Source organism: Uloborus diversus, chromosome 9 (genome assembly GCF_026930045.1).
Source record: "Uloborus diversus isolate 005 chromosome 9, Udiv.v.3.1, whole genome shotgun sequence".
NCBI classification, from domain to species: domain Eukaryota; kingdom Metazoa; phylum Arthropoda; class Arachnida; order Araneae; family Uloboridae; genus Uloborus; species Uloborus diversus.
In genome coordinates, this window is record NC_072739.1 from 136,881,003 (window position 1) to 136,894,260 (window position 13,258).

Genomic DNA, 13,258 nt, shown 5'->3' on the forward strand with positions numbered 1-13,258 from the left:
TGACTGAACATAAAAATTAAACATGCAGACTTCTGACAGCATGTTTCATTTTCTTTACACAAATATACATAAAAACAGGAATGGAAAGCTTACCGCCAACAGACTGGATAGTTAAACCTTTGAACAGCAAGTCTTCCACATGGAAACCAAATTCTAAGAATGATTTATGCATCTGAAAAAATTATTTTTATTAGCAAAAACCTACAATTCATTATTAAGACTGGAAAAAATTAGTAAAAAGATTGATTTAAAAAGAAATCAAAGCGTACCGTGTGGAATGAAGTGAAATTTGGGTTGCAGTAAAAGTTTTAAAAAGGACGATGATTCATAGGTTGAAAAGAGCCGCAATTGCAAATTCTTGGTTTTAACTTTAGCCCTACTGAAAGTTCAACATGATTTGGAAAATGTTCAGTTCAGCAGGAGTTTTTTTCATGCTGTTTTCCGATGTGTCCGATCACAATGAAGTACAAAGTGCGTGTGTCACGCTCTGATTCTTAGTCGTGAAGAAACAGATTGTCGATAACTGGTACAACGAACACAGCTGGTCAACCATAAGTGGTTGTTGTCAAACGAATGGCAAAAACAAAACAGAAACTTTATACAGTCACAGTTTGTTTTGGTTTCTAACCTAGTAAAAAAAAACAAAATCATTTCATTTTTTTATTTATCATTTCTCCTTTCTTTTTAAGCACTTGATTGATTCAACTCATTAAAATATTTTGTTTAAATAATTTTTCAAGTGAATATAAACACTGTTATAAAACTCTATAGCACTGAATGCTAGAATAAAGTTTATATCGAATGTTTACTTTTTTTTTACATCAAAGAAAGCTTGAAATTATTGAACATGCGAGATTCATAATGTAAGGAATGCGCTTTAGTTTTGAAAATATTTTATCGTCGTCCTTTTCAAAGGCATTTAATACATGTATTAAATAAACTAAATGTATTTTATGGCAACACTTTCTTAAATACCGGTGTTGATTTCGTTTCTTCGTGCGGGAGTGTTTTGGTGAGAGATTTAAAATTTTTATTATTTTCATTGTATCATTTAATGCAGAAATGATAGTTATATATAGACTCATGCTGATGAAATATTTACGACCTGCTAAATTGATTGTCATGTCATTTACTGAGATCCATGCAAGTGAAACGCAAATGTATGGTGATATTCGAAGTGTGGTTGCTCACTTACCAGTAAATTGTTTTGTGTTAATGATTCAAGAACCTAAAAGGGGCTCCTTTCTTCATACGAATTGTATTTTTTGCTGTGAACTTTAGAAAATCCTTCCTCCAGGTTCAGAATCCGTGGCCTACAGAATAAACAGATTTTTCTTTTGGCAAGATGTAAACTAATATGAAATCTCGTCATGTTAAATGAGCCGGATTGCTTACTATCCGATGTCTCTTCCTCATCAAAAGAGTTTTTCATAATGTTCAGATTAATTGCAGCCCATTTTAAAGAAAACTAAAAAAAAAAAAAAAAAATTACTGGTTCCCCCTTCACATAGACCTGTGTCTGTTCTTACACTTATCAGTTGTTGCATTGGAGTCTGAACTTTATATGCATTGTTTTTCTCTTGACATTTATTCTTTTATTTTTTCATTGCAAACAGCATGCATTTTATTTTTACTTGGTTAGTCCATGAATTTTACATTCGGTCTCCAGCTCAGTTATTCACTATCCCATACTGATGAATCCATAACAAGGACAAAGCTGCAGTCTCTGGATATGATAACCAGGTTGTCGATATCTGACATAGATTCTAGTGTTTTATCAGCATGAGATCAGTAGTTTAATTTCATATGTAGTCACTTTTCCTTCATTTGGTTTCTGACTTTTTGTTTTTTTTTCACCTGCTAGCATTGCTCAGATCATCTAAGATATCCTGTCATGCCTATCTGTAGTTCCAACTATGAATGCAAAGCCCAAATTCTAACAGATGGAGGTGCCAAGTTGTCAAAATATGTATCGAAGAACAGTGGAATGTCCATTTGCATCGCTGAAGCAAACGGACCTCTCGTTGGCGGTTATTTATGCTTCGGTAGTACATTAATGTTTTTTGACTTTTCTTCAGAGAGTTTTTTTATTTCTTTTTTATATTTAGTCAAATGTTCTTTTTACAATTTGAAAAAATGCAGCCGAAACTGAAAAATAAATATTTTGATAATGTATCTTTGTGGTATAAATTACAATTTTCCAATGGTTAATTAAAGGAAAAAGCATGAATGTATGAAAATAACAGGAAACTCCTGATTCTGTGTTCGCCAATTTCTTATTTTCAAAACTCTCTGATTTTATGTATTCTGTTGGACCAGTAATCAAAAAGGTACCAAGCAAGAAAACAAAAAAAATGGAGGCAGGGTTAAAAATCTAAGCATATTGCTTAAGAATCAACACTTATTGAAAGAACTAGTGAAAAAAATAATGTAATCTTTACTTATTTTTTGTTTTTAACAATTGCATTTATAGAACATTCTCTGCACCAATAAATTTTTACAAATGTGCTTCTTAGGTTGTAGATTTGTTTCATCTTGGTTGGCATTTGCGAGTAAAAATTTTTAGCGGTTTTATGCTTTAAATCTCTTGATTAGCTGAATCATTATTTCATTTTTGTCTTTATAATTGACAACAAAAGTGGGTGTTAAATCTGATATTGAAGGAATTCATGTTGCGATAAGACAATAGATGCATCATCGACTGATCGAGATTTTCAAGAAGGGTGTCTGCAGCTTTGGTCCTTAATTTTCATGAAGGAAGATTGAGCAATCAGAAGAAACTACTTTCACAGAGGAGGGACAATAAAACCAGGGCTGCAGAGTCAGAAGAAAAAAATGTCCAACTCTGACTCCAGGATTTTGAAACTTCCGACTCCGGCTTTTTAGTTTTTTTATTAATTGTTTCAGATTACCCTCCCCCTCATGGAAAGGGGGGGGGGATCAACCCCTAAACAGAGATTGAAATATTAATCCCTTTGTATGAAACTGTCGCGTTGTATTTTATTGTAAACTTAAGATGCATACACATTAGAAATTCAATTTGAAAATCAATTTATCCCATAGTTGTGATTTCTAAAAGATCCCATTTAAAAAAAAAAAATGCAAATGATTAATTTGCTCCCTTTTAATGTTTAACAAATAGATGTTGATCAAATCCTGTGATTTCAATTTTTAAAAGAACAGAGAAGAGTGAGAGAAAGAGTTTCAAGAGAAAAAAAACTTTTTTTGCTAAGTCAAAAAACTTTTCTTAAGAACCCCCCCCCCCTGCCCCGGTTACACCCATTTGGTGGGTGACACCTTAACTTAGTTTCAGTGTTTATAAAAATTGGAATACTCAGGGGTCTGGCTAGAGCAAATTTGGGTCCGTTAACGGACCCTTCACAAAAATCTGATCAACCAAAACGGACCTTTCACAAAAATCCGATCAACCAAAACGGACCCTTCACAAAATTCGGGTAAACAAAAACGGATCTTTCACAAATTGTTTATTGAAAGAGCAAATCTCAAATTAAAACAATACAGCATATTTAAAATTAAATTAGAGGAATCGACTTATACGAAATCAGCTAATTTTGCAAAAGAAAAAAAAAATCGGCACTCTTGTGATGCTCCTGCAAGCCATAAATAATTACTACCGCCAAATAAATATAATGCCTGTTGTTGGTTTCTTTGAAAGAAATTAACAGCTGAAAGTCAGTTTGGGTAATAATTCTGCTTGTTTGTTTTATGCAGCGGTGTTGTTGTAAACTTCTTTGGAAAAGCGTCAACATTCTCTGAATAGGCGTAGTGCGCACTTTTCTCCCCACTCATGATTTAATCATCAATAATATACAGCGAAATGAATTTCTAACTGCAAAGGATAGTATGGGTGGGGCGGATGTGATCGCTTCAGATAGGGTTACAAAATTCAAACTTATCGCCACTTAATGTCTGGTGGTGCAATGTTAAACTGTTATTTTGGGAGAAAGTCATATGGGTTTGGTTTTTCAATACTAAAAAGGATAATTAACTTTAAATAAACTTTTATTTACCGTTATTTTTTTCTATAGATGCCTACATTTTGAAAAACGCAATCTTTTTACATCCGATATGAGAATCATATTTTATTCTTTTTTTCAAGCTAACTTCACTTTATTAGGATGCAAATAAATGAAAAGTCTCTTTATTTTTGTAACAAAGGGGGATTCCATTTTCTTTTATGAGTCAATAATTAAAATGCTGAATCGATGGTTTATTTTTTATTCTATTTATTTATTTATTTTTGCTTCAACTGTGTCCAGATATTAATGATATGTTTATCATAGGACTCTAAAATGCAATTCAAAAGTAATTTTATCAAAAATATTTATTTTACAAGCCGTTTTTATACTTTTGATTCCTTCACTTTGAGGATTGCAATCTCTTTGCATCCGCTGTGGAAATCTGATTTTTCGAATTTTCGATGTTTAGTACGCTTAGTTAAGAGGTAAAAAAATAAAATATTTTTTTATCTTTGTGAAAATCACGGAGTTTATAAGGTTTGAACGAAACTCTGTGCTCTTAAACTGTGTCTTGAAAAGTTAAATGCTGAACCCCTGCTTAATTTTTTTTCTTACAGTTATTTTAAATACTATACAAAACACATTTCTAGTATAATTTAACATGATGTAGAATGGTAGATAAATATTGATACTTGAGGTGTGCCCATCTCCCAGTGAGCGATGCCTCCCCCCTCTCCCCAAATACTAGAAAAACACTCAAGAATGATATTCTCAATAGAAAAGAGAGAAAACACTCAACTTTAAGTGTTAATGATGCAGTTTCCACCATCTCAAGAGTCAAAACTTTCGTTTTTACAAGAAAAAAAAATTTTTTAATTTTATTTTTCACAAAAATAATTGATTTTTCACAAAATTATTTTATTTTTCACAAAAAACGGACCCTGTGAAAAATTCTGGACAGACCCCTGATACTTAAATTCTGAAAAATTTCCCCTATAATAAATCTTGAACTTCATTTTTAAAATTTCAACAAAAATACTGCACTATATTGCGGAGAAAGGTAGGGTACATGTACGTCTGGAGCAAATTTTACACAAAATGCAGCGTATACAGTTTTGTACGAATAGCTTTTACTGTACCTGCATTTCTTGACTCAATTTTTAATTTTAATTTTATTGGCAGCTTCAGAATTAACCTTAATATGAAGATTTTAGAATTAACTACAATTATTGAGTGTTGTAACCAAGCAATCATGTACTAATTTCATTTTATACTTTTCAGTGATAAGCAAGCTCTCCTAGATAAAGTCTTTAGATTTAAAAAAAAAACATTTATATTTTATTGGATGTTTTGGATTTGCGCTAGTGGTGCAACATCGATGGCAAAACATCGATGTTGGAAATTAAAACATCGATGGTATTGATACATCGACCAAAAAACATCGATGTTTTAAAACATCGATCTTTTTGTCAATATTTAACATACATTTTTTAATACACTACACTACAAACTTACATAGATGATAATCTCTAACAAATGTTTCTTAATGGATCAGGGGATTCGTTTGGCATTGCGTCTAATTTAAGCAATACAAAAGATTACGAACCCCACGTATATATTGAAACTACTGAACTGCAAATCATGAATACATTTTAATAGGAATAATTTCGCAACATCTTGGTACTATAATAAGACAAAAAATGATAAAAAGACATGCAACAATTAATACAAACTAGTTAAATCTGCGAAAAAATATATCATAGCACTTACAGTCAGTTGTATGATGAGAAAGAGTTGTGCAAATTATATTAAAAGTACAAAATTAGTTCTGACAATTATTATTAAGAGCAAGGAATGTTTTGTACTGTTAGTGCTATGTAATTAAACACAAATTGTGAGTAATTCAGGGATGGCTTGTTGGGGGTAGACGCAGAGGAGGATTCAAGTGAGGGGGTCATAACACCACCCCCCAAACCCGCAACAGTATTTGAATGTTTGCTCAAAAGAATAAAAAACTTGATCAAAACCGTAAGAAGTGTATACAAGGAGGAGGGGGGATCATGGGGGTCATGAACCCCTCCTTCCATCAAAATCTGCGACAATACTTTGTCATCGGTTTCAAGGTTCATTGCATTTGAGTAGTGAAAATGACTGTTTGAAAAGAAAAAAAAAGCCGGACCGATACCATAATAAGAAACAGTAAATAGTTCTCGATTTTTTTGGGGGGAGGGGGATTAACTATCACTTTTCTATTTATAGCATATGTATTTAAAATATGTAGACAGTAAAAATAGCTTTTCTTGAGACAGTTAGACTGCGGCGCTGGGTTCAGGAGCCAGTATAATGAAAAGTAACCAAGAAGTGTCTGATGCCCGTTTGCTTTTTATAAGCAACAAATTTAATCAATGATAGTTTTTGTAAAACTATATCCAAAGCTTCAGGCATCGCTTCAATCGATAAAACATTAGAGTTCGTAAATGTTTTTTTTTTTAAATGTAAAGTCTCTATTAGAATTTCTTTCTGTTGTAAGTTTTAGATAGTTCAGTTTTTAGTCGTGCTGAGTTTATTTTTAAATGTGCTGTAAATAGTTTATTAATTTAAATCGGTGTTTAGGATTGATTATCGTGCAGGAAATGTAAAATTTGTGTACCGTGTTATCGCAAAACCTCAATATACATAGGTTCTCGCAGGGGTGCCCACCTAATCAGTGGCGGATACAAAGGAAGGGCCATACGGGTCATGACGCCCCCTAAAACGTCGAAATTTTTTTCCGTTCGCATTGTATTCAAACACTTTATGGATAAAATGTAAATGATTTCAATTTTTACTTTCTTCTATATCTAATATATAGAAGAAAGTATTGGATTCGTGCAAATTTTCGAATTTCGAATTTTGACGGATTCGAACGTTTTGAGGTGTGCTGAGTTCATTTCGACTATTTTTGGAAAATGTCTGTCTGTCTGTGTGTGTGTATGTATGTATGTGTGTGTGTGTGTGTGTGTGTGTGTATGTATGTGTGTCACGTCTGTGTGTGACCAGTTTTTTGTGGCCGCTCTACAGCAAAAACTACCGCATGAAATCGAACGAAATATGGTACACATATGTGCCCGTATGTGAACTTGTGCCCATTAGTTTTTGGCGCGAATTCCTCCAAGGGGGGTGGAGCAATGGGACGTTTTTTGAGTTACGCGTGCTTGCTATTCCTCAGGAAGTAACTGGCGGAATCAAACAAAATTTGGTCCATATGTTACCATTAACAGGAACAGGTGCTGATTCAATTTTGGTGTCAATAACTCAAACGGGGGTTGAGCTATAGAACGTTTTTTTGTCGTCAATTGTGACTGCTGTATCTCAAGAAATAATGAACGGAATGAAAGAAAAATTTATCGGCAAGTAGCCCTTAGTGGGTATAAGAGCTGATTTTATTTTGGTGTCAACAGCTAAAAAGGGGGTAGCGCAATCGCCCGTTCTTTTTTTCCATCGTGAGTGCCCTATCTCAAGAAGTAATGCTACGTTCTGGTTGAAATTTGGAATATATGTGAATCCATACGTAAACAGGTTTTGGTTCAATTTTGACGCCAATCGCTCCAAGAGGTGTTGATTTTTTTTTTTTTTTTTTTTGCGAATAAAAATAGCTTTATTATTGCAACAATAAGAAAGATAAATCGTAATAGATTGTCGTCTGCGTATTTCTCGTGATTTTAATTGTATGGAAATGATCGGAAATATTATCTCAATGATTTAAAATTTTTAACTGTTGCCATCTTACGTTTGTTAACAAATAAAATATTTGTAATTAATTCAAGCAAGGCTTTTAAAATAACTTTCAATTTTCGCTCTTTGCTTTGCTTTTGCAATAATTCAGACATTGGGATGGTCGTCAAGTTTTTGCATGTGTAATTTTGTTTTTGTTGGGAATATTGCTTCCTCGTCAAGCATGGGGAGGGATCAGAAAAAAAAAAAGAAAAATATAGAAGAAAGTTTCGTGATGGCCACAACATACTAGTTGTTTCAGTTTTGGAATTATTTTTTAAAGTAAATATTTGAAATACTACTGCTTTTAATTGTTTATAAAATGTATTCGTGAGGTTTTTGTCCTATTAGGTGCCATATTTCTGACAGATGTGGTATTTTTTAAACACCTAAGCAGTTTCAGAAATTTTTCATACTAAAAACCATAAGTTTATTCATGGAGGAGGGGGAGGGGCTAACAATTTAGGGGGTTCACTCTTTAGCATGAACCCCCTAAATTGTTAGTCTGTATCCGCCCCTGGGTAGACGGTAAGTAACCCCCAATATTTGGTGATTAAGCGCATTTCTCTTTTCTCTGACCATTCCACCAGGCAGAGAAAAAACTTTTTCCAATGAAACAAAAGTCGCCATCTCTATCAAATACTTCGACACAACTTTTAACAGTTCTGAATTTTTTCAGTTATAATATTCACCGCAGTAATATATAGGATTCTCCTTAAGTTTAAGAATTGGAGCCTTAGAATCGACTGTAGGTTCTGGCAACAGACTACCAGTGTCGAGTTCTTCCAATAGCTTTGACCTCTTCCTCACCCTCCAGTTATCTTTTACCATCTTGTAGTGATATCCTTTCAAAAATCATCCTTTACACAGAAAAATCAATCTTTTTAAATGTGCGCAAATAAATGAAATTTTTGGAGCAATTCCATAAGTAAACTTAATTACCTCGCGAGAAAATTGGAGCAAATTTTACTATAATTTTCAATTATAACACAAAAACATCGAAACCAAAACATCGATATTCCGAAAACATTGAAAGTAAAACATCGATGTTAAAAACATCGATGTTCTAACAAAAACATCGATGTTTCCAAAACATCGACATCGATGTTGCACCCCTAATTTGCGCTTTCGTACCAACACTTATTTGAATTTACCAAGCACCCTCAGAAGTTTCCCAACTTGCTCTAGCGATACATACATTCCTTTCACTATTTCACTATTTGAAAGTGATTAATTAGATAATGTTAGACAACAAAACTGTTTGCCGGTAGTTGCTATCAGTTAAATAAAGTTAGAAAATAAGCAAACTACGAGATGATGTAGGTAACTGTTACATAAAGTTCCATAAACGATCAAGCCAGCTGGTAGCCACAATGACAAGCATTTTCTTAATAGTAGGCCTTTATGCATATAATCAAATTAATTGGTAGTCAATTTTAAAAAAATGCAGGGAGAGTCTGAAAATTAAGGGAAAAAAGAAACTCGGGGTCGGCATATTTTCAAAGACTACGACTCCTTTACCCCAAAATCAGTCCGACTCTGACTCCACAGCCCTGATTAAAACAGAACTGAAAGAATGCCGGAGCATTTTCAAACAGCTAATAAAAGAAATTTATATTGGGGAAGGGAAAAAAAAGACAAATAAATAAAGAAAAAAACTAAATTTATTAGTCCTGTAGATGAAACATCTTGTTTTTTTTACAAAGAAATGCATTAAGCGGAATGTGTGGAAAAGGATAATGTAAAATCTGATATTTTACCATTGATTATCAGTATAGCCATTTAAGAAGCCAGCAGAAAAGAACCTCAGAAGCGGGATATTGTATGAAACAATGTAAAATCAGGGCTCTACTGTAGTTTAATGCTTGGAAATTATAGCTTGTTTAATAAATTGAATGTTAAAAGACTGCAAGAACATGAACTTTTTCTTCATATTGCTTATGCAAATGTTATGTGATGCAGAAGCAAGGTGGAGGAAAAGTTCATTGTGCTCTAACTATGACAAACTGAAGGGGAAATGGTGGAGAGTGGGGAAGTTATTTGGGCTTGACACAAAGATTCTAAATAAGTAGGTTGTAATGGGATATGCATTTTAGTTTTTTTTTTTTTTTTTTTTTTTGCATTGAACTAAACAGTCACCCATAAATGCAATCCATAATTGATTCAATTTGTAAAATTTTAACATCACTGTTTTTCTAATACATCCATTTAATATTACTGCACATGTTAAGATAAAAGGCTTTATCAACATGGTGTAATTAAAACCTTTTATTTTCCTTTGAATAATAGGTTTTAATTATACACACTTATTACTTCATCATTCTTATTCTGCAGACAGTCTTACTTTTTTGACTTTCACTGTTGTTCTCTTTTATTATATCATATCTTGTAGCTTTTATTTTGTTGACCGACACTAATGCCGTAATTCTTGTTTAGGAACTGAAGCCCATGACGATGATGGACTTCCTCATACTCTTGAGCATCTGGTGTTCATGGGGAGTGAGAAATACCCTTACAAGGTGAGCTTTTTGGTTTACTTTGTAGTGTATATAATTACTGGGGTGCATTGAAGACAGCGCTGTTTTCTTGATCCAGACAAGAAGCCAAGCAAGCCCTGGTTCAGCACCCCAGAGGTATTGATTTACTTGGAGGACTTTCTGATCCTGATATTTTTAACTTGCCTCTGTCACCATTAGCAAACACAGAGGATCTTTGATTGGCTGGCATGGAACCAAAACCTCCTTATGAGACAGATGCCTTACCAATCAGGTCACTGCAACCCTTTACAGAGGTGCCAAAAATGTTTCCCAAACATATTATTTTGAACCAAAATTCACACCTAACAATATTTATAGTCTAATAAGATGAGGCCTGATCATCTAGGAATTAACTTCTTCTATAGGAGAATTAAGCTATAAAAGGAAAGATTGTTATACTTTTTCAGAATTGAGTAGTCATCAAATATGCTGTTTACAAGGAAATATTGCATTGCGCATTAATTCTAATTTGAATCTTGTATCTACTTAGAATATTTTGCAAATAATGTACTTGATTCCAAGATGGGTAACCCCAAACTGTAGCTAAAAGATAAGTCACAAAAATAGCAATTCCTCTTTTCATGCATTCTTGGCTATGCATTAACATCAGCCCTAGATAACTGTGGTACATAATTATTTGAACCTTTGGTCATCACTGTTCCAAGATCTAACTATTGCTCGATTTAATTGAATTTTTGTGCTGATAAAAGATTATTAGAAAAAATCAGTGCTTGGAACAGTAAATTATTTCAATAACATGTGGTGATGTGTTTGATATGAAGACCACTTGGATTAAACCCTATTATAGCTCTGGTTGTGCACATTATGTATAAATATATAAAGTTTACTTTTGTGATTAACATATTGTCGCCTCAGAGCCACAGTAAGACATTGAAACCCAGGAATAACGGTATGATATCCTACTGTTGAACTGGGGCAATGATATATCTATATAAATAATACAAAGAATATGTATGTATGTATGTTCCTTATACAAATACACAGTTTGCTTCAGATGCGCACCCGAGAAGGAACGTTGAACCAGAAAATGGCATTAAATGACTTTCTGCCCGAAATAATTATCCGATCAGTTCGATTTTAACGTCATTCGAGATTCCGCAAAAAATATCCATCGAGTTCATTCACTTCCTTCGAATTTCAAATAAAAAAGGCTGTAAAATCACCAGGAAAAAATTAAAAGCATTTTAAAGCCTAATGGAACTCTATTTTCATATCGGAAAACTATGGTTTGCACGATCTCATTTAAAATTAGTATCTCATTTAAAATTAGCGTTCAGAAGGTTGCCCCCTTTTTTTTTATTGGCTGTGTTTAAATTTGGTTTTTGTTTTTTGAGGTAAAAATTTCCCTTTTTGATTATTATTTGTGGATTTATCCTCTTTCTTTTTTTTTTTTTTTTTTTTTTTTTTTTTTTTTTTTTTTTTTTTTTTTTTTGTACTGCCAGCAGGAGAAAATCAAGGAATTTAGTTGTATTTATAGAGGGTTGCGTTTAATTTATTCAGGAAATTTTAATTTGCAGTTTTCTTTCTTTTAGAATGATTATTTTGATGGGAATTTTTTTTCCCTAGTTGAAGCCAGATTGTTGAACATGCGTCACTTGACATAACTTTTACTTTCGAGGTAGACCATGCAAAGCCGGGCAACGAAGCTAGTAAGTTTATAAAAATAGTGTTGCGTAGAGAGAGATTATTAAAAAATTCATTAAAAATAAGTTACCCATGCTATTTTTTTTCTTTTGTATTGAAAATCTGATCTGAAACCTAGACCTGAAGACATTAAACATTGCATACAAACTGAAAGATGATGACGCTAACCAGGAACCCATGCAATGCTGCTGTGGGTTGGTAAAGGGCAGTAACTGCAAATTTTTAATTTTTTAGCATTTTTGTCATCTCTTGTAGATTAACTTTGTTGTACCAACTTTCTTATTTAGTTTCTGCTGAAAAGAATCGTTAAAAAAACGTCTAATTCCAACATTTCCCTATTGTCAGTATTGAATCCAACTCGCATTTCTTCAAATATCTCGAAAAAGGTTTACCTGCCCACAGCAGAATACTTTAATGTAAAAATCAAAATAAGTAGCTGTCAGAAAAGCATATTAAAACATGTTTTTGACACACAAAAAAAATTATTTGTTCTCATCTCCCCAACATCAAAAATATGAGATCTTAAATTTTACTGACATTTTAAGAAAAGTCTCTAAATTTAGCGAGTTTCAATGAGAATTGGAAGATATGTTAGCTGATGGATGTCCAGTTACAGGCAAATGTTAAAGTTGTATGTTACCTTCATCTTTTTGTCAAGTCTTTAAATTTGGCCACTTTTCTTAAAATTTCGGCAGACTTGAGACCTTATATCATCTTTAATATAACATTGTAATTTATTAATGTATAAAAAAAGATGTTTCGCTATGGTCTTTTGAGTATTACCTATTGAATTTTTTCATTATTACATAATTTATGAGATTCTCTGATCAGAGTTAGCTCATGAGAAAAAATTAGTAATGTAATGAATTGTAGTGGTGGTGGATGCAAAAACCTTATTCGAGATTAGTTCTGATTTGACATTTCTTTCAGGGTGTCCTCGATTTGGTTGCCAATCGCTGTCTTGCTCAAGGCACTAATGCATGGACCGACACAGACCACACGTGTTACACAATGTCTACTGCAGGCGACGAAGGATTCTTGAAACTCCTTCCGATCTATTTGGATCACTTGCTGTATCCCACTCTTACGGTAAGTTTTATTTTTATGTTTGGCTGATATTGCCAAACAATATTTCTCTGGTTAAAACATTGTTTTGCCTCAACGAAAGAATAAACAGCTTTTTTGGAATACCTGATTTCAATTTAAAAAGTAAGTGCAAAACTTGACACTGTACAAAGTGTATGTGCGAAATTTTATCCTTAACTTTTTGTGTTATGTGAGATACATGCATACACTCCACACATAGACACAAATCTTCAAAAC

The 13,258-nt window shown here is 33.0% G+C and overlaps 1 protein-coding gene across 1 annotated transcript in view; it reads left to right on the top strand.

Annotated features, from left to right (window-relative positions):
* The first annotated feature begins 898 nt into the window (after nucleotides 1-898).
* Nucleotides 899-13,258, top strand: part of LOC129230628 (uncharacterized protein C05D11.1-like) — a 58,332-nt gene continuing 45,972 nt past the window's right edge. Inside the window, exons 1-4 of the mRNA XM_054865044.1 lie at nucleotides 899-1,012; nucleotides 1,865-2,045; nucleotides 10,170-10,252; nucleotides 12,866-13,024. Of these exons, the coding sequence (XP_054721019.1) occupies nucleotides 1,895-2,045; nucleotides 10,170-10,252; nucleotides 12,866-13,024 (393 nt within the window). The 5' untranslated portion in view covers nucleotides 899-1,012; nucleotides 1,865-1,894. The remainder of the gene's footprint in view (nucleotides 1,013-1,864; nucleotides 2,046-10,169; nucleotides 10,253-12,865; nucleotides 13,025-13,258) is intronic.